This window comes from Lagopus muta, chromosome 3 (assembly GCF_023343835.1).
Source record: "Lagopus muta isolate bLagMut1 chromosome 3, bLagMut1 primary, whole genome shotgun sequence".
Lineage (NCBI taxonomy): Eukaryota > Metazoa > Chordata > Aves > Galliformes > Phasianidae > Lagopus > Lagopus muta.
In genome coordinates, this window is record NC_064435.1 from 81,891,140 (window position 1) to 81,913,764 (window position 22,625).

At 40.5% G+C, this 22,625-nt stretch overlaps 1 protein-coding gene and 1 non-coding gene across 5 annotated transcripts in view; both read left to right on the plus strand.

Moving 5' to 3' along the window:
- The window catches only part of FARS2 (phenylalanyl-tRNA synthetase 2, mitochondrial), a 230,918-nt gene that overhangs the window by 139,114 nt on the left and 69,179 nt on the right, over nucleotides 1–22,625 (plus strand). For all 4 annotated transcript variants that reach the window (XM_048938478.1, XM_048938477.1, XM_048938480.1 and 1 more), the window contains one exon: nucleotides 14,852–15,003. In XM_048938478.1, coding sequence (XP_048794435.1) covers nucleotides 14,852–15,003 — 152 coding nt within the window. The remainder of the gene's footprint in view (nucleotides 1–14,851; nucleotides 15,004–22,625) is intronic.
- Nucleotides 9,607–9,678, plus strand: TRNAP-CGG (transfer RNA proline (anticodon CGG)). The gene has a single exon. It is a non-coding gene; the product is annotated as a tRNA-Pro (tRNA).

Genomic DNA, 22,625 nt, shown 5'->3' on the forward strand with positions numbered 1-22,625 from the left:
GTGAAGTGCAGTGTGCCCAGAGGTGTTGATGAAGATGAATGGACTCTGGAGACAGGGCAGCTCCCAGAACCTCCATCGCTGCGCTGCCAGACTGAGCAAGCTGCACGTTGTGCCCACTGACTACTCTTGCCTCACAAAATCACTTTGGGCTGATGCTGGCGGTTGCTGCTGCTGCTGTTCTTTTAAATGAGTATTTTGATTGCAGATGAGTCTTGTAGACTGGTCTCAGGTCAGACAGAAGTATGTTTATGTTGTTTTGAAGGAAGCACTATCTGATTCCTAGCTAAATGCGGACTTCCTAGGTGGGATTATAAGGGTTGCTTTCTTCTTGTTTTCCTCATTTCTGCAGTATCTATATTATTCTGCAATATCTACAATAGCCCTCGCACCACCTACATCTCAGCACCCTCTTTCATCACCTGAAGGGGCTGCTACTTCCTTGTATCTGCTGGCACGTGCAGTCTCTCCAAACTGTTTCTTCCAAACAGTGCTAGCTTCTACTTATAACAGTAGACTTCCTAACCACGATCATTTTAATAGAGACTGGATGCATGGAGCTCCTAGAGCATCTCTGCTGGGAGTGAGGAGAGCTGAGTAGCTTGTACTGTTCACTGTTCACCTCCCACACAGCTGTAGCCAAAATGATGTATGTAGTCCTAAATTAGGAGCCTGTTTCTGCTTTGAGAAGTGTCCAGTCAAGGTTAGCAGGGATGATGCTCAGAAAAGGGATGATGCTTCAGAAAGCTGATGTTGTGTAGAAATAAATGATTCATTACACAAAGTGAGCTTCTCTTGGTGGACAGCAGATTGGCTATGAGCCAACAGTGTGCTCCTTGGGGCCAAGAAGGCCAATGGTCTCCTGGGGTGCGTTTAAAAGAGCACAGCCAGCAAGTCAAGGGAGGTGATCCTCCCCTCTACTCTGCCATGGTGAGGCTATGTCTGGAATGCTGTGTCCAGCTCTGGGCTCCCAAGTTCAAAAAAGACAGATTTCCTAGAAAGAGTCCAGTGGAGGGCAACAAAGGTGATCAAGGGCCTGGAGCATCTCCCTTATGAGGAAAGGCTGAGTAACCTGGGGCTGTTCAGCCCAGAGAAGAGAGGACTGAGAGGGGATCTTGTCACTATTTATAAATATTTAAAGTACGAGAGTCAGGTCCATTGGGGGTGAATCTTTTCAGTGGCGAGCAACAATGGAAGAAGGGGCAATGGGCACAAACTGAAACACAGGCAGCTCCAGATTAACACAAGGAAGAACTTCACTATGAGAGAGATGGTGCCATGGAACAGGCTGCCCAGAGAGGCGATGGAGTCTCCTCCTATGGAGATATTCAAGACCTATCCAGATGATTTCCTGTGAGACCTGCTTTAGTATGGTCCTGGCCTCAGTGATCTCTAGAGGACCCTTCCTACTCCTAAAATTCTGTGATTCTATCATTCTCCTATGGAAAGTAACAAAGGTTACCTCACTTCCATTTGCCTTCGTTCAGTGTGCTGTATGAATTAGACCCCTACACAGAGCATCTTTATGTTGTTGTTACTGTGCACTTTTTGGTTTACTGAGGCAGTCATCATCCCTGTGCATCTTTCTTGTGCACATAACTGATTGTTCCTGAGAGACAAGGTAGCTTGTCCTGAAGCCTTAGTAGATTATGAATATAAAATTCACTTGCAGGTCCATGGGAAATGTTTTATAAATTAAACCTTTTTAATCTATGTTCTTTTTTCCAGGCTTTGGAAAACAGATCATTTCACGTGTAAGCCAACTATTTCAACGAATTTAATCTTACTGCGTTCAGAGCAAAAAATGAGTCTGTCTAATCCATCATTAGAATGCTATACTATGTAATTTATATTTATCTTCTTATTCTGTGATTAGCTTTATTTTCCAATAAAAAAATAAATGGATTCACTAGGTGCTACATTTTCAGATATTTTTCATCAAGATTAGGTAACTCCAAACTTAAATGGTTATTCATTTATTATGCTTACTTTCTAATAGTGCATCTATTAAAGGCAAATGCACAGCCATTAGTATGTAAATTCAACTTGGATGTCTGAACAAATGAGGTACAGCCTCAACTGTGATTTATTGTCTAATTAGTTTTACTGTAATTGAAGATGTATAAAGTGTGTGTGTATACACATGTGGAGGTACAACAGAATAGGTGATGGAATAGCATAAATATTTTATTGGCATGACTTTGGGAAAGTTGAATTTTCCTGTGTGTGACTTCTGTAGATCATACTAAATGAATGTCAGTAAAACCTTTACAGTGCCATGTAGCATCTTGGGCTTGTCTGTAAGCTCTGCAGAACATTGTGAAATTTGTTTTTTTTATTTTGGATAAGCAAAGAAAGAAGGCAAAAATACCTTCTTTTCTGGGAGGCCATGTACTGAACTGCATGATTGGATTAGAAATTGCTTGACCAAGTCTTCTCTCGTCAGGGTGTTGTATAATTTATAGCCAGTGCTCCAGGAACCTGAGTCCTCTGGCCTCAGACAGGCAAAGTACTGAAGCATATGCTGAGCTTTTAACTTGTGAGTAATCCCATTTAAATCAATGAGTTAGTTCCTGTTCTCAAAGTCAGGTATATCCTAAATGGTTTAGTAGGTGTGGGTCAGAGTTCTCTTACTTACTAGGATCCAAGAGTGATCAGTGCCTTGTAGGGTTGAAGTTGAGAAAACTTTCAAAATGGCTGTTGTAGGCATTTGGAGTTCAGTGTACCAGTCAGTCTTCAGTCTGTCTTCTTGCTACAGCTTTGGGGCTCTTCCTTCAGGTACAGAACATGGCATTTATCCTTATTATTATCTTGCATTATCCCTATTATTATCTTGCACAAGAATTCAAGAGAGAATGCCAAAAACCTTTCTAAAATCATTAATAATCAAAAAAGGTAAATTATAGCTGCTGTTCTCTCCCTTTACTGGATTAGAAATCTCGTCAGAGGAAGCATTCAGGTTGGTCAGGCTTGATTCAGCTTTGGTAAATCCATGTTGACTAGTTCCAGTCCCTTCCTTTTCCTCCGTGTGTGCAGAAATGTGTTTCAAGATGACCCACTGCATGGTTTTCCATGACAAAGGTGAAGCTTACCAGCCTTTGGTTCACTGGCTTGCCACCTGGCTTTTCTGAAGTCTGGCACTATTGCGTGTCTCTTGTCATTGGGGATCTCTCATGATCTCCACAACCTTTCATAGGTAATAATTCCCCTCTGGTGAATGCACATCAATGCACTAGACTCAAACCTTTGATCCACCTGGCTTTAAGCTTTGCTCAGTCTGACCTGTGGAGTACACCAGTACACTTTTTATGACATGGCAGATTATTTTAAAAGTTGCATTTATTTCTTTATTTCTTTAAATTCTCAACTATGCGGGAAGTACAGGGCCTTATAATAAATGTAGAGAGTGCCATGGAGGTTTTGGAAGCTTGAAATGTGAAATACTCCTATTCCCACTTGGAAGATGTCCTTTCTTTTGACCGTAGTTCCAGTCAGACACAGCAATTTAAACTCCTCTACGTTTCAAAGATTTTGATGCTTTTGTGATTATCTACAGCCTGTTCCCAGAGCCTTGGTTCTCTCAGTACAGGATAAGAGGCATAATATTTTGTTCTTTCCTGTGTGCTTTTCTGCTTTGCTCTTCCAGTTGCACTGCAGCAGCTATGTGTGTAACTACACTGAGAAGCAGTAGATCAGGGACCTTTTTATCTCTATGCTTCCTGAAAGCCTTATCAGTCCCCAGATCCACTTCACAGTTCTGCCCCATCCCCACAACTGAGGAGACAGCACCTTTGTTTTTAGAGGCAGGACAAACAAAAATTGACTTCAGAAAAGTGGAGAAAAAAGAATTAAGGTGGCTATGCCACAAAGCAGTGTGCCACAACATTGTGGCCTGCAAGAGAAATGTCACAGATGAGGATAGAAAGAAGAGTTTCTTCTACATGGGAGTCGTCTGCCTTTTCACACAGAATCGCAGGGGTTGAAGGGACCTCAAGAGATCACTGAATCCAACCCCTACAAAGCAGGTTCCATACAGCAGGTCACACAGACAGGTGTCCTGCCAGGACTGGAATATCTCTGTTGAAAGAGACTCCACAACCCCTCTGAGCAGCCTGTTCAGTGCTCCATCACCCTTATCATAAAGTTCTTCTGCATATTAGTACAGAACTTCCGGTTCAGTTTTTACTGCATTACTTCTTGTCACATCTCTGCACCACTGGGAAGAACCTGGCCTCATCCATTTGCCTCCCACCTCTCTTTAGATATTCATAAGCATTTATTAGATCCCCTCTCAGTCTTCTTTTCCCCAGGCTGAACAGACCCAGGTTATTCAGCCTTTCCTCATATGGGAGATGCTCCAGGCCCTCTTTGTGGCCCTCTGCTGAACTCCTGCTAGGAGATCCCTGTCTTTTTTGAGCTGGGGAGCCCAGGACTGGTGACATTAGCCTAAATGTGGCCTCACCAGGGCAGAATAGAGGGGGGTGGTCAACCTGCTGGCCGCACTTGTGTTAAATGCACCCCAGCAGACTGTTGGCCTTCTTGGCCACAGGCACACACTGCTGGCTCAGACATCCAAAACTGCATTCCTGGAGGAAAGAATGAATTCTAGAAGTAATTGAAAGGAACATCAAGGACTGGTGAAGAAAGGACAGAATAACTTGGAACTCATGCAGCTGTTCTTGAGGGTTTTTTTGTTATTTAGGTTCCAGTGGTGGCATCCTATGTGAGACACACCTGTGCAATAACCATGAGATCCAAAGGCCACAGAGTTTGTAAACATGTCCTGTGTGTCTCTGTCTTCCCAAACCAGGTGTTTTCCATTGTCCTTCTGAACAATTAATGTAAAAATACTGTCACATAAAAGGAGCATAACCTGTTTAAAACAACAAATAAAAGAGTCAAGGTCACAATTTTTCAGCTTCTCTTTGCTCCTGAAAGCTGAAATGAAATGGGAGAAACCCAGCCTCTCAATTCTTTTTGGATAACATCCACAGCATATCCAGTAAAAAGCTTTGGCACAAACAGAAGGAAGAACAGTGTTTCAAGAATGCCCATTTCACGTGTCAGTGAATGTAGAACATTTCATTTGTTAAGAGGATGCTCGCTGAACGCTTAGAAAATATGGCAATTGTAACAGGGATGTTGTCAGTACAAACTGAAGACTCCCAGTAGCTGGGAACAAACCATCAGGGATTTCCTTCCAATTGGAAAAATAAAAAAAAAGATTTAAAAGCAAAAAGGAGCAACTGCACCCTTCCAATATGAAGTAAAGGAGAAATGAATTTCCAATTCCCAGTATTGCTGCAGTGTAGTCAGTAAAATCATGTTGCTACAGGCAAAAGCCAGTGCAACCCACTATAAGGTCCACCTGATACTATTTAAATGATTGCTTAGCAAAATGTGCTAAGCTGCCAGAAGCATGTGTTATTGTGGTTCCCTCTGATCTCTAAACCTCATCTATTTGCTGTTTGGCTGGTTTAGGCTCTTTAAAACAAATGGCTCACAAATGAGTAATTCTTCTACTGAATATATCAAACAATCTTTATTGCATCCCAAATGATGAAGTATAATGGGTAGAAGGAGTGATCAAATAAGACATGAAACTGTTTCCAGACGTGATATATATGCTGAAACCCACATTAAATTAATATTAGGTGAAGAAGGAGTAAGCCTGGAAATCTGAAATAACAGTAGAATTTGTATTGGTTATGTCAAGTTATGACAACCAGCTGCTGTTGGTTACAGCAGGAATCCACAGATGTTAAGTGCTTTCAGTCTTACTGCCTGCAGAAGTGTGTAGATAATAAGGAGGGTAATTCACATGCTCTTGCCAATGTTTTTCTAATGTAGGTTTAATTACAGTGCAGTGAATAGAATTCTTTCTAGAAGAATAGCACAGGAACTATCTTCACTTTAGTCTTTGGCCCTGACCTGAGAATTAAATCAATTTCCCTACTCAATAGTTCTGTTTTCCCTGCTGTTTACAGTTGTCCTGCAGTCACCATGTACCTCCTGCCTCAGAATGGTTTCTCTAGCTCAGAAGGCTCTTCAGAACTGAGGCAGTAGTTTTGTGCTCTGCCTACCTAATGGGAATGCTATCAGCCCTTGATAATTATCACAAAAACTGCCTGAAGCAAAGTTAAATATACCTTTGCAAGTGTACATTATCATTTAATGAAAGAAAAGCTCCTGTTCTAATGTGTACCTAAGCACTTGTACTGTGTAAGTGCGTGGCTTTGGAAATTCAGAGGTCTTTTCTGGTAATCATACACTTCCAAATAAATGTTCAAAATATGTATGTGTATCTTGGTATCAGTAGGAAACCATGCGCTGGAACTCTTTTTCCAGTTTTGTTTAAGAAGTTGGGTTTTGTCAAAGGTGACAAACTTTATAGCTGTTCTAACATTTGTGCAAACGTTGTGCATGAAAGATGCATCCTGGAAAGGGCTTTTGGTAAAGTGGTCTCTAAAATCATGCTTAAACCCTTACAGCCATTGTCTGCATCATGATTAGAGCCATTGCAGCTGAACCGTAGAGCCTCACTAGGAATTGAGGGCTGGGGAGAACGTGTCTGGGTGCATGTATGTGTATGCATGAACAAGAGCACCATTTAGAAGTACACAGTGTTAATAAAAACCCTGAATTTCAGCTACTACTTCTCTGATCAGCATATGAATTAAGCTACAGAGAACAGCCAAACAACACAAGGCATGGTTGGAAAAGGCTATTGTTTTTATTATGCTTGTCCTGAACTGCATTCATCTGCATGAGCCATAGTAGTGACCACCTGCAACAGGAAGTGAAAAATAAGTAATGCTTTGGTGTGCATTTGCTGCAGAGGATTAGTCTTGCTTTTGCAATTTTTCAAAAAATTAAATAATGAAGATAAATGACCTCAGTTGGGGATTCTTGCATCCTCCTGTGGATGCATTAAATGCATGTTGCAAACTATTCCATACATAACCCCTTCTCCTAAATCAGGAGTAATGAATCCATTTTCTATTTCTTGTAAAACAAGGAGAAGTGTTACAAAATAGCCTTCTGCACATAGGAGTTTGGATGTGCACTTGACACTGTAAGTGTTCTTTATGTTTTGTAATTGCATATTTAAATGCTTTGCGTAGCTCTTGTCCTTTTTTGTCTTGGTGTTGTCTGGGTCTGTTGTAGCATCTTTGTAGCTTTCTGTTTGGAAGGACTCAGGGTTCACCTGAAAAAATAACAAAATAACACTTTTCTCTCTCTTTGGACAAGAAAGTAGAGCCTTTCATTTCAGTTTCTCTCTAGTTTACCTGCTGTTCTTTACAGTTGGATATTGTTTCAAGCTTCCTGCACTACCCTTGTGTTTTGTTGCTGGTTTTGTACTTTGGGGGAATTTTGTGGGGAAAAAGTATGAGGCATCAGCATCACTTCTGGAAGTCTCTGCTTTTTAGGAGGAAGAGAAAAAAATTACAGCTTGTTAGGCAGGACAAAGAGATCTTGCAAAGGTGTTGCATGTGCCTCTGAGATTTGGGCTACATGTTTATTTTGGTTGCAAGCCATATTCAGGTGTTCTGGAGATTCTACCATTTAAACAATAACTTTCCAGAGCTGGGAATTTAATGAGAAGAAAAGAAAATATAATCAGTGACATGTTTTATGAGCTTTCTCGTCTAAACTGTAATAAAACGTTGGGTCCAATTTGTTTCTATTGTTACACTGTGTAGTTGGAAGAAATACGTCTTCGTATTACTGCAGTCTCTTTCTGAATTCTTGTATTTTTTATTTAGATAGAAATCTTTTACACGAACCGTTGATGTCTGCTGTATTTTACCTCACTGTGCTATTTATCTAAGCACTGTTATTAAGCATTATGATGAAAAACCGTATAAACCAAACCAACAGATAGGAGGAAACCTGACTTCTGAGCGTGGGAAATACTGACTGCCAGCTGCAGCCAATGCCTTTTGCAGGAGTCACAGGTGCACAGCACAGCCAAGGAATGCATTTTTAGTATCTGCTGAGAAGCTGAGTTCCTACAGACTTACACCACTTTATTGTCTGTTCCTTGCAGGCATGGCAGATCGTTCTTATAAAAGTACAAGACTGGGACATGAAATCTTCATTCATTGTCAACTTGTTTTCTGTGGTCTGTGTCTTCTCTCCCCTTTTTATACCTGCTACAAAAAAAAAAAAAAAAGAAAAAGAAAAAGAAAAAAAGAAAAAGAAAAAGAAAAGCCTGACAGAGTGATTCTGCCTCTGTGGTTGGAGATTTGGGTAGAAGGGCAGATTGAATATGGACAGATGGACAGGGCAGTTGTAGCTGTCAATTTTGAGACCTTCATTAATGCTGGCTTAGCAGCTGTCACCAAGTTCTGTTCATAAGAGGTTATTTTCAGGACTACGGAAACAAATACATCTCCATCCAATTTTCTTGACAGAGACTAGGACCACAAAGAGTTAATACTGTTTACCATTTTGAGAATTCCAAATCTACTGAATTCCTTCCCCACAACACAACCTTGCTCATTTTCTGTAAAGAACACCACAACGTGGGTTGTCCCATCTGCTCCTCTTTGTGTCAGAACAATTCTCTGATAGCAACTGCTCAGATGAAAAAGAGATTCCATAAACAGTTTTAATTTGCTTTTGATTGCCTTGCTGTGATGTACGTGCGTTTGAAATGGGAGAAGTTTAGCACCATGAAGCTAGTTTGCTCAGTGGGCCATCGACTGGGAACCAATAGCCTGAGGGAAGAAGCATGAGCAGACTGTATCTTTGCACAGTAGACCTAGAGCTGCTGCTATAGGAACATGTAAGACTGATCTCTTCTTTACCCTGCTGTTTTCAGATGGGTTTGTAAGAAATTGAGAAGATGTGAGAGTGAGTAGTAGAGAGACAACATTCCCTTGTGGTACTTCTGCCTGCGAATCTTACCTCTTCTATGGGAATGAGAAAATACTTCTGACCACTCAAGCACAGAGCAGATCATCTGTCATCAGTACTGAGGAATCATCTGTATTTATCTTTTTGGAGTTTTTCATAATCAGATTGCAAATGGCAAGGCATATCCCTATACCCAAGTGCATGCGTATCTTGAAATATCTTTGCACTGTATGCACTGTAAGACTGTGATAACCCTGCTTTTCATAGGGTGAGGTCAATTCTGTTTTTTATGTCCTTCTTGTACTTCTTCAGTTCCTCACTGTCATATAAAAATAGCCTATTCTGTGACAATAGAGGTAACTCTTTTGTACTTGGATAACATCACAAAAGACATGCATTTCTTCTCAGTTTTTTGACTGCAAGGTCTACTTAAAGTATATATTTGCACTCAGAATCGTATTACAGCTTTAAACTTGAAGCCTTGCCCATGACAAAATTAAATGAGCGTGACTTTAAAATGAAATGCTTGCAGCATAAAACAGCGTCGTGTTTAAGAAAGCACTGTCCCTTTCCAGTGGCACACAGAGGTGTAATAAGCAGCAGTAATTCTGGGTGGGCTTCTTAACTTAAAAGCTTTCCAGGTTTTTGTTTTGCTATAGCATCACTGCTCATCCTGGTGCTTGCAGGTGTAGCAGCAGCGTCAGGGCGCTGGGAGTAAAACATGGGCGGGGCGCCGCGTAGTGCATCGGCTCGTTGGTCTAGGGGTATGATTCTCGCTTCGGGTGCGAGAGGTCCCGGGTTCAAATCCCGGACGAGCCCTTCTTTGGCGCAGTGACTAGAGGAACTTGCCTTTTTAAAGCAGGACGTTTTGGTCGCTCACCATATCCTTACCTCCAAATCACAGAGGAATGGATTCCTCCCTGATTGAAGGCTGCTGAGACTTAGCTAAAAAAAAGCAGTCTGTGCTCCATGGCACCTTCCTACTTCCCCCCCCTCCCCCCCCCCCAAGATTTTTCCTTTATTTCTGTAATTCTGTCACTTTTTCCTTCAGGAATGAGAGAAGTCAGGACAGTGTTTTGCCATGGTGAGGCAGCACAGTTGTTTGTAACCCTGTTTTGTTTTATGATGAAGGCTGCTGCTGACAAACAAGTGAGCCTTTCTTCCGGACACAGAACTTTTTTCCCAAGGTATTGATCTCTAGAGGAGGGTGTGACATCCATCCCCCTTTCTTTGCTTCCATGAAGGAATGTGAACTACAGTAGCCAGAGTAGAGAACTGGGATACTGTTTAATTGATTTGAGCTGTGGCTGTGGTTGGCAAGTCTAGTCAGCTGCAGTACTGGAAGGCAAATGCTCCTTGTGGCATATGTGGCTTTCACTTGGGCTCTCTTCTGAAAGGAAAGAGCAGGGTCTGAACTGGGGCTCCTGAACACATCTTAGAAACTAAATATTTCGGTCAGCTACCGCCAGTTAAAACCTTTGGGAATGAGAAGGAACCAACCTGGTTAGAAAGTGAACAGAAAGGAAAATGGGGACCGCTGTGGGAATGTTGGGGAAATCCTTCCTCTTTCCCCTTGCTCCAGAGACTCTAGAACACTTGACTGTGCCATGCCAGAGATGACTGTAATCTCATATACACGTGGTTGTTTAATAGCTCAACTTCTTTATGCTGTCCTTAATAATTCTTTAAAATGAAAAATAACCAATGTAAGAAAATAAAGGATATTTGGTTTAGTAATGTTATAGTTAGCAGAATGCTGTGCAAGAAGCAATTTCCTTGAAGACAGAAGACCTGATACCCTGTATCTAACCATCTGGCTCAAGTATACTGTCTGCTGTGCTGGCAAACAGCAGAGCAAGTGTGGAAACAGTGTGATCCTTCTTTAATTTCACTGATCTGGTTTACAGTGATGAGAGAATTGCTGAATCAAAAATTCAGTTGGATCACTGTTTCATAGTTACTAGAGGATCTGTCCACCATGAATTTTAGTCCCTTTTCAGTTTTTCCCTTGCTCTCCTGTAACAGGTGTTTAGTTTCAACAGGGTGAGAAAAGTGCACTCTTTTGTTCACTTAAAAGCTGATGCCTTCTTTGCATTCTCTTCTTTCTCTCTTGCTTCCGTGAGAAGTAGAAGCAATCAGTTTCAACACTGAATAAATTCATGGTGGGAAGTTACTTGGGGCAGTTGAAGCACCCGCATGATCTTCAAACCAAGGACAGAGCGTTCTCATCCATTTGCGAAGGAAGCCACTTCCACTCAGTAAATGGTCCCTGCATACAAGCAGAGTGCCTGAAATCAAGAGAAAAGGGGATTTTCCAATGGACGCTTCATGTGGATACCTTCAACGGATACCTTCATGTGAGCTTGCAGAGACAAACAGCCTGGGGAGCAGACTACTGTCCAAAGAGGACAGATCCTACTGTGCAGTCACTGCCCCTGTGCACTGAGAAGCATCACTGTTCTGCAGCTCCCCACAGGAGGACAGAGCAGTGCATCACTTCCAAACCCATCCATTCACACTGCTTTTAAAAATTCAATCCCACAGCATATCTGCTTATCCGCATTTGTAAAAGCTCTCTGGTGAAACTTCTCTGTTTTCTCCTTTGGATGTGTGTGTGTGTGAGCTCTGATATATACATGAATATATGCATATGTGTGTGGGTGTACACATGTATGAGTATATGGAACTTACTATACATAGCTAATGAAAAAAATTAATTGGGTGAAGGAAAAGGGAGAATGCTTATCCTATGGGAACACCGTGACTGCAAATTTTAAGCCATGACAGCCAAGAAATTCAAAATTATGTTTCCTGCAGCAACTCTAATTTGTCTACGCTGGTAATAAATACAGAAGTGTAAATCTATGAGCTTACACACTAATACAGAAAACTTCATTATGTGAGGGGGCTAAGTTGCAGCTGTAAATTTGCAACTTCAAATTTCATGCCTGCTGCGTGTTTAGATTTCCTGAGATAACCCGGAATGTTGGTTCAGCCTGGAATGCATTAAGAGAGGTTTAGTTATTACAAGAAGGTAGCTTTCATTTCAATGAGAACATTACATTGCATTAAAATTCTGTATAGATTGTATCCTTATTTCTGTGCATCAGCAGTGCTGTCCACTAGGGCTGACTGGCATCTAGCAGCAGCTACATGCAGGTAGGTTCAGGTCTGCTTTCTGAACCTTTATTGGGTCACTTGATAGTCTTTTAAAACATACACAGAAAAAGAACCAACAAAACCACCCAAGGGGTGACCTACCCACAGTAGATGTTTGCTGGGAAGTCTCAGCACAAACATAGTAACTTCATGTTTGCCTGCCACCTGGAAATGCTTGTCCTATGGTTTTCACATTTTAAGGGCGGCTAATAAACAATTATGTAGCTCTACAACAAACAGATCAATACATCTGAGATCTAGGAGTTTTACTGACTTTAGTGTTGATACAAAACTTGCTGCAGGGTATTGACTGTAGCCAGGTGGTGAAAGTATAATATAGGATTATTGCCTTGTCTTCTACCATAAGAGATTTTTTTGTATTAGAAGGCTCTGATAATGTATTAGTATCTAATAACAAAAACGTTGCACTTACTTGCATTCATTCTTCCAATCTACATGATGCCCCCAAAACATGCACAAGCATGCATTTGTGCACACACAAAATTGCAGTTCTGTCTCAAAGTCAGTAACTCAGTGGATCAACTCAATGAAACAGTTTTCCTACAGATTTCATTATTTAGAAGGTGGGCCAGATCCTGCAGATTATTACATCTCTCAGTAACTTTGCTCATTTTGAATTTGATTACACTGTTAGTCTAATCAGACTTCAGGTAACTTTACCAGATTTGGCCACACTGGATCCCTGTGCACGCCACATTTTGAGTAGAACTAAGAGTGCTGTTTTCATGCATCTGACATAAGCCTGCTGCTTTTGAAATTGATTCCTACCACTCGCTCACTGTGAATTGGTGATACTCTGTTCCTCTTGAGTTTTAGAGTATTACTGACTGACTTGAACATTTAATTATTTTTCTCTAGCGTCTTTGAATCTGTGGGAGTGAAAGAAATCACCTACCCCAATGCAGTGAGTGCTCAGTCATGCTTAGGCCTGTGAGCCACAGTTTCTGTTTAAATAACTTAATGCTGGCAAGCTGGGAGTTTTCAGTCCCTGCAAGCTCTGCAATGTGCACGGTAGGTTGCTGAAATACAGCAGCGGTAAATGTTGTGGTAGACTGGGATGAGATCAGAATAGAGGTGTCTGCAGGATCATAACTTCATCTACATTAAGACACATAGCAGGTCATTGACTGAGAAGCTTCTTCAGCATTTATAGCCATGACTTTGGTGTAGCAGAGGAGGTGTTTACATTTAATTAGCTTCTGGTATTTCATCGAGAGCTCTTGAATGATGGCTTTATGCTGGGAGTTCCTTATTTATTTGATGTACAGGAAATGGGTTCATTTGATAACTTAATTCCTTTAATAAGTTGAACAATCATTTGTGATTCACAACTTAATTCACAGGAGGGGCTATTAATTTAAAAATTGCACTATATTCTTTATCATACGTGTGTTGACTGGTTTACACAGTACAGAACAGGATTTGTGTAGATCAGCATGCTGTAAGTTTGCCTTTTTAAGAGGTTTATTGCTTCAGTAGGTATTAGGATTTCACTGTTCTGTCATAAAACATTCCCAGGTATGAAATACATTTTTGAGTGGACCGGAGTATACACATCAGCTGTCATAAACATATAAACAAAATAAGAAAAGCTATTTTCAACTCTTGCAGGCCCCCAAAAGTTTTGCAGAAGTAGTTCATTTAAATTTAGTGCATTAATGAAAGGCAGAACCAAGGTATTTCATGACCCAGAGGGCAGGAAAGAAGAGCATTACCATTTGCTTTTTCCTTAAAGGAGAAAACGTTTCAGCAAAAGCAAAGCTGAAATATGCTGACTTCAAGAAAGTTACATAAAAACTGTGAATTGTCTTGTTTTCTTAACCTTCCTACTTGTACAAATAAAAAATTACACTGCCTTAACCACAAGATGAGGCCTTTCTATCTAGATTAAAGATGCTATGGTTTTGCCTTTGTGTTTAATAGACTGTTGTGGTATTTGTGGAACTAATAGTTATGCTAGTAGCAATGCTTCTTTCTGCTATAGATATTTGGTTGTCTATAAAACTCACTGGAAAATGAACTGATACTTCTTTTTAAGCCAAAATATGTTTCTGACTGTAACCCTTTGATGAGCAGGCACCTCTTTGTAAGACTTCTTTTAGCATGAAATTGGACAAATGATAACGATAGGGTATTTAACAATTATATAAAATATGTAGACATTTTACACATGAAAATTTGTGAAAAACCTGAAAAGTGCTTTTTGAAAGTGCAATTTTACCTGAAGAGTAAACATGTTGAAATGAACTCCTCTTTTTAAGCAGCTCTAATCTGGAAGCGTGTTCAGGATCAAAGCAAGATTTTTATTTCATTCCTTCCTTCTAAAATCTCAGAGCCAAAACATCTAGGAACAACAACAACAACAACAACAAAGACCAAACCTGATCCTTGCTCACGGTTTGCAGAAATGATGCTTTTCCTGTCTGCAAATCTTCATTTTTACTTGAGCGCCCTTGTAAGTTCAACTGTGTTTTAAAAAAAATGAAGTTGAGAAGAAGGACCAAAGATGTCACCTTTGTTGTCTGCCTGCGTGATGTTGGCTAGTAATGAGGGTGATTAAACAGAATAGGAAATGGCAGCTAGAAGTCATGTTCCTCTGAATGAATCAAAGTGGTTGTGTGATCTCCAGAAGGCATTTCCTAGTACAAAATCTTGCGTCTCAGTTGTTTGTGTGAACAGTGTGCTCTTCGAAAAATATTTCAGAAGGCTTTCAAAGTTTATGCTGTGTGTATTATATCAGATCAAAACAGAGTCGCAGGGATTCCTGCCGAGGCCAAGCACTTAAAAAAGTATGTTTTTGTAATTTTTCTAGCCGCTCAGCAGATACCCACCTTTGATCAATGACATCTCCTTTTGGCTGCCTACTGAGACGTATTCTAAGAATGATTTCTATGACTTGGCCCGAAGTGTTGGTGGAGACCTGATAGAAAAAGTTGTCCTACTGGATGAATATACCCATCCAAAGTAAGTGAAACTTTGAACATATTTTTCCTGTTGTCAGAATAGGAATATTTTAATTCTCTACAACAAGAAATTGTTGATTCTTACAGTGTCTATGCATTTTGTTTTTTTACTTCCAAAACGTTCTTACAACACTTTCAGCAAAAAAAAATGCTTTCATTTATAAACATTGTCTTTGAATTTCACTTTTGCATTATTACTGTATTATTACTGTATTGTGGTATTCAGTCTGCAATCACACTGTGTTACACCTGAGTATACAACAGTAGTGAACAGTAGCGAGCCCTCCTCACTACGTCTGCCAATGCACTGCACTCTGATCTGTAATATGTCTGATAACCCACTCATGCTTTTTGCATAATGGCTAGGGTTGGTCTCCCTGTTCTCTTCCTTTCTTGTTCCAGTACAGATGCACTAGTTGACCTTTACTATAAGTATCAGGAATAATAATGATTTGTTGCAGAAAACTATTGTTGGTGTTCAATGGGCAGAAAAAATACATTTTATTCCTTATTCTGATGCTTATTTGTGCTGTTGAACAGTCTCTCAGGCTTGAAAATACCTTTTTGTTTATCTAACAGTACTGGCACAACTGTTCTGGGTGTGCAGGGTGCTTGTCCTACAGATAGTATCAGTTGTGTCAAAAATTGACAAACATCAGTTATTCCATGTATACTGTTTTTCAATTTGTTCTTTCCAAAACCAAAAAGTAAATACACTGCTGGCTACTCAATTGGGTTTTAAAATGATTTCTCCTCTTTGAGAGTGGGTTGGTTTTGTTTTTTTTCGGTTGGTTGGTTGTGGGTTTTGTTTTTTTGTTGTTTTTTTTTTTGGCTCTAGAAAGGCAGGTAGCAAATCTAATTCTAAATCTAACTCTAAATCTGCTTGAAGATGATGGGAAATGGTTTGTGTTGTGCTCCAACACTTATGGATGATTAATTCCTACATTCAGGAATTTGACCTATTCTTATGAATTTGATATGTTGACAGTTCTGATATGGTATTATAATTAACATCAAAATGATCTGCAGAATTTGGGATATTGGACCCATTTTTGGTGCTTATCCTTTCAGCTTGCTTGTGCTGAATATTTATTGTATGTACAACACCTCTGTTCCACATTCAGTCTACACTCTTTCTGATGATACTCAATGTGATGACCTTTGTTGTTACGTCTTCTCCTGGGGGAAAAGCTTGTATGTAGCATGGGCACCTCTACCAAGGATAAAGATTTGGTAAAATCTTATTCTCTGTGGCCTCTCATAGAGACAGTGTTATTCTGTGCTTAGTCCTGCAGCTGGTTTCAGGAATCTGCTTATACAAGGGAAGTCTCAGTAGCAAAGCTGCATCAGTCACGACTCAGCTCATGGGTTGTGCTCCTTTAATTAGAATAGTATCTCCCATTTTAGTAGAGTGGTGAACTGGGAACAGAATTCAGTGCTCTGAATTTCTTGTGTATGTGTTTTCTTTTCTGATATACTTTCTATAGTATATATCTTATATATCTTATAGTATATAGTATACTATAGTATACTATATACTATACTGTACTATTCAGACATATACCTGAATACATACCAGGGAGGACAGTTCGTCAGTGCAAGATCTTTTATTCCTCTGCAAGGAATGTATCTCTGCTTCCCTCTGCAACTTATGCAAATGGGTGGGGAAGGAAATGGACTCCTCACTGAGAGTTTTCACCCAAATTTGGGACTTTCCTAGTATTGTCCCTAAAGCAATTAAGCCCTTACTCAGCGGATGTCCAAATATGCATTGATACTATGGGGTGGAAGCATTTATCATCTTCAGGTCTGAAGCAGGTGTCACTAAGGGATTGTTGGTAAGTGATGCAGCCCCTTCAATTGATTCAAACGCAGTAACAGTAAAAAAAAATCTTCTAAAACACTCCATTATAAAAGCAACAACAACAGCAGTCTAAGGAGATTATCTACCTCATTAAAAAGGAAAAAAAAATTGCAGATGAAGAGTACCTCAGCCATAATGGTTATGCCCTTTTTTCTTAGAACAGGGTGTGTGCAAATATGAAACTTTTGCAATTGATGGCATTGTAATGACAGCATTTTGTCTGCTTTCCAAAGCCTTTGGAAGACTGACTCTTTGAAAAGAAGTGTGTTCTGCTTAGTCTTAATTCCAAGATAATTGCCTTGTTACAGGAACTGTACAGCGGCTTCTTTAATTTGGTTTTGCAGAAAAGCCTCTGGGCAGAGAAATTAACATAAAGAGATACTCAGTGTTGCTATGGATCTGAATGTTATGGATCTAGATGCATGTAATCATGATCTTGAATTTGTAGTGATTCTGATATGGAGGATGGGAGAAAAGTGTTTAAGATAGACAAGCCAGCAGTGCTACTGTCTTGAATGTTAGTTACTTATAAGCAGCATGGTATGTTCATGTATATAATTAATCATTACTGGAAATCAAAATTCAGACTTCACATCCTTTAAATGTACCAGTTTTGTGCAAATAGAAGCAAAGGGGAGATGAATTAGGACATCTAGTAGTCTTATTTTCCTTCCAAAACTACCTTTCTTAGTTATAGGACCATAAAGAAAATGCTATACAAATAAAACTAATTTAGAACATAAAAAAATATCTTTTAATTAAGATCCTTCATAGAGGCCGTCTCTGTGATAGTCTGTAGTTATCTACAGACTTTTCTGTGGTTCAGAAACCTAAAAAGGGAAAAAAGTGTGAGACAAGTAATTATTTAAACAAGGAATACACGACTGGGAAAAGATGTATAAATATATACATTTCTTGATTATCCACTTTTATAAGGTGACGACGTTGAGCTGTCTTCCAGGAAAGCACAGGCAATTAAAGATCCAGCAGGAAGTATTCTCCCTGATGGAAGGCACAAATTGAGGAGAAAGCCGAGTTGCTGTGGTAGGTTAATAAAGAAATGTTCCAGCCTAAGTGCCTCTTAGATAAACTTAACTAAACAAGACACGGCATTAAGGCAAACTGAGTAATGTGAGATATGTGAGTAAGGCTTTCCAGAAAATGAACTTTTGGTTCGGTTTAGACTGCAGATATTTTTGTTTTTGTTTTCCTTGACAGCTGAAACTAATTGTGATAGATGCCAGCCTGGTAAGGCTAGATTAATTGTAAATTGTTACAAGCAGAAATTCATTTCACTTTGAGGTGGAAAAACAAGTTTTCCCTATCAGAAAGTAAAATACCAGCATTAGGTAGGAGGTGTAGACATTTCTGTGTTTACCTCTCTTGAATTTTGTTGTTCCTCTCTATTCCATGTCAGCAAGTAGACAAAGCAAAGTAATCCAAGGTCTCTGTTCCAAGCAGAGAACTGAATTTAACTGAATGGAGGTAGGTGAAGTCATTCTGAAAACTAAGATGACTGTCGGGATGCTCAGCAAGAGTCCTGTGATTCGCAGAACCCTTCAGTTTCATCTCAGCTATTCCAACCACATATGTTCCTTTTGATTCAAAAGTTTTGAACTGAAAGGAGAACATGGACCTCTCAGGTGTCTGCAATCCCATATTCCCTACTCGGTACAAATGTGTTCATGAGGTATCACAAAAGAGGAGACGGCCCTATGGATCCCAGCAGCTAAACAATCTTTGGGATTCCAGGGAACTGGTCAGGGGATCGACTGACCTTCCATCCATATGGGAAATCTGGGAATAGGGCTTACATAAGTAGGGGAGGAGCAGCACATATGAGGTGTGGCTCGTGCATACAGAGCATGAATCTGAGAAAGGGAGTGAGTTATACACGAGACTGGTCAGATCAGAAGACAATCCCATCTGCTGTTGATACCTTCTCATCTCTCCTTGCGTAAAAGACCATCATGGAGCAGCGTGACCCAATGTGTGACCCAAGATCCACTGTCACCTGATTTTTAAGGTATTTGTGGAATCAGTGCCATACCAGGCTGAGACTACAGTTGATGTAACTTCACTCAGTGTGAATAATGCACAGTATGGCTGCATCACACCTGATATCCAGGCGATATGAAGAATAAATTAATGGATATGAGGAGCTAGTTGTGGCTTTGCTGAAATGCCCAGGAAATTGAGTGAAATTAAGGCAGGAACAGTATTGGAGTACCTGTATGACAAGCTGAATCAAGAAGAAATGTCCAATAGCAGTCAGCAAAATATTTTCCAATGTTCACCTTGCAAATTTAAGATCTCCTTTACTTGAAACAATAGCTGCAAACACTGATTTTTTCGTGTATTCAATCAGTGAAATGTTATTGTCTGTGCATGTTTTGTAAAATCAGCTCACTTTGATTTGCTTTGAGTTGTCATTTCCTGAGTGCTGTGGGACCCATGTGTGACCAGCCATCGGAAGGTAACGGCACTGTTTCTGCTACCTGGCTGAATTTGTTTCTTTCAAATCCTCAGAGATCTTCCGGGACCTTTAGGCATTACTGTGCAAATACACAATGAATAAGGTTTTGCTACTGACATTTTTCACTTTGGAACATTCTGGTGAACAAACATTTGCAAAAACAAAGAGAATCCTTTGATACTAAAAGGAGAAGAATCAGTCATTTTTTCCCTTATTTTCACTTACTTTTTTTGCAATGGCAGATCTTCTGTTTATCACTTATTTCTAATCAGTCTGAATTCCTTCAGAAGTTAAGTCAGAAAATAGTCCCCTTCACAGTGGTTAAGACTTTCAGAAAGGAAATAGTCTTCACTACGGAGAAATAGAAGACTGGCTGGACGGTAATCAAAGGATAGAAGAGTCTCTGCCTCTAGTAAGCAAAACAGCTGACATCAAGAGAATTCCAGCACAAGCACTGTTTTGTGTTTCTGAGACATGAAATTAAGCATTGCAGTCACACACACATGAAATTGCAGGAGTAGTAAAGAAAAAAGATAGTAAAGGGAGTTACATCAGGCTGGTGACCAGTCACTAGTGAGGTACCCCAGGGCTCCATTTTAGGATCAGTTCTCTAAAGTGTTCTTACAAATGATTTGGATACAGGACTTGAATTCACATTAAGTGAGTTTGTGGATGACAGTACATTGGGAAGGGCTGTTGACTCCCTGTAGGGCAGAGAGGCTTTGCAAAGAGATCTTGACAAATGAGAGAGCTGGGCAATTGCCAGACACTTGAGGTTTAGCAAGAGTAGGTGCCAGATTCTGCACTTGGGATGGGGCAGCCCTGGCTGTGTGTTCAGACCAGGGGATGAGAGGCTGGAGAGCAGTCCTGCTCAGCATGCTGCATCTCTTTCTCCTTGATACCTTGCATAATCTCGTCAAGTGTGACAGGCTCACATCCCTATTCTGAAGAAGTGTTTTTTGAGTTCTGCACAGAGAGGTGGATTTCCTACCAGTCTGGGACCTGATTCTTTAAAATTTCATTCTAATGTGTCTTTTTCTGTAGAAAGAGAAGGAAAGGAAGGAAGGGTATGCCTCCACAGTTTTCTTTGTAAGGGAGATCTGGGGGTTGGCTGAAAAAAAGTATACAAAACTGTAATCAAGAAATGCAGTGTGTCCTCACTGGTACTGGAGGGGTAAATTTTTAATCACAACAACTAAAAATACACAGAAAAACAGTGTGGGAGACAGTAAGAGGTGGGTGGAATTGATTTGCTGCATTTTGACGTCTTCGTTGTTAAAAATATAAGTGCAGAATAGGTAAGGAAACATTTATTCTTGCTTTTGAGTGAGTTACTTGCACACTTCTGCAGTGAGATCTGCACGTTTATAACAGTCTGTTAAATGAAGTAAGGGGAAGTGTGTTGACTGCTGGAATGCTGTTAGGTAGGTGCACTGTTGCCTCATATTTGGAAACTTTATGAGGACTCTGGCAACCTCTTCTTTCCCAAATAATAAAAAGAACAGATGTGACAGGGAAAAGTCAGATCCTGCTGACTGTTCTGTCAAAGCATAGAATCATAGAATCTATGTAATAATATTATTTTCCTTTTTATCCCTGGATTTCTTGCACCTTCCCTTATCAAAACATACATGAAATCAAATTGAGATCTGCTTAATTTCATGGAATCACAGAATGGGTTGGGCTGGAAGGAACCTCAAAGCTTGTCCAATTCCAACCCCCTGCTGTAGGCAGAGCCACCCACCAGCTCAGGCTCCCCAGAGCCCCATCCAACCTGGCCTTGAGCACCTCCAGCGATGGGGCACCACAGCTTCTTCTCTCATCCACACCTCTCTATCCCTGTAAGCCACCCCTCTTTTGCTGCAGCCCAGGATACTGCTGGCTTTCCGGGCTCCAAGTGCACACTGCTGGCTCACATCCAGATTTTTTGTCCAGCAGAGCTCCCATGTTCTTCTCCACAGGGCTGCCCTGAAGGAATCCTTCTCCCAGTCTATACTCTTATCTGGGATTGTCCCAACACAAGTGTGACACCTTGCACTTGTTAAATCTTACTAGGTTCTTGTGGGCCCATTTCTTGAAGACTCTTTTCTATCATGGTTTTGTCTTTCTCCTGGCGCAGATGAATTAGGCAGAATAATTCTAAAGTGCTGCTTGCTGCTGATATTACACAAATTAAAACAATCACTTCAGTCCCAGAACGCCTGGTTATTCTTCAGCCTGAGCACTTTACAATTTGCTGTGGGATTCAAGATTACCTTTATCTGCTGAACTGACAAAGTCCCAGCAGCAGCTTCTGTACAAAATAAACACAGCAGCTGCTTTTGACAATAGCTGTCAGAGGACTGGTTTGCTGTTAATGAACTGTGTTCTCCAGTTCTGGAATTTTTTCATTTGATGAAATGAGTGAAAGTCATGAAGTCAATTTTTGGGAGACTGTTTCTGGTCATGGATTGACTTCTTACCTTTTCTTCAACTGTCACAGGAGATCATGAACATATTGTGGCTAGTTAAAGCCTCATTACATTACTGCCCCTCAGTCCCTCTTCTTTTTTTCTTGTCATAACCTGGAAAAATGTTACCTGTGAAGGAGAACTTTGATAGTAATTTCTTTTGCCTTACAACAAAAGAAATTTGGAAAACATGCCTATGATGGAGGCTGCATGCTTTTGAGAGCATTTCAATCCTGATCTGTGTGTGTCAGGCATTCCCCAGTGCCCCAAGCCAACCTGATGGATAGCCAGTGGTATTTGCCTGATTTGCATTCAGAAGCAACCCCAGCCACATTCAGAGTGGCTCAAACCACTTCCTTCTCATCCCTGTTTTTTCTTCTTCGAAAACAGCTGTATAGAAACAGCAGTTCCACAGCAGTTCCACACTCATAGCAGCTCCTGCTTAGGGGTGACCAGGGACTTTCTGACCAAATTTCTCCAGAGGGAACGCTGGTCTGCCCTGACAGAGTTACTTTTTGAAGACAAATGAGTTCTGGTCATGTCCTGCCAGAGTCCAGACAATCTGCCACCTATATGATGAGGTGGTGAGGTTTTCATCCTACTTCCCTAGATATAAAGGAGCTCAGTCTCCTGCTCATGCCTTTAAATACAAGGTGTCTGGGCTGTGCTGGTTGCTAAATGGCTCTGGGGTATCTGGGACTTCTCATATTATAGCAGTCTCGATGCCTTGCTGCCCTCTGCCAGGGCTGTTTCTGAGTTCGGTTGTTCCAAGTATCCTGTGCAGTAGTGGGAGCAATCACTGAGCACAGGCCAGCCATCTGCTTGGTTTTGTT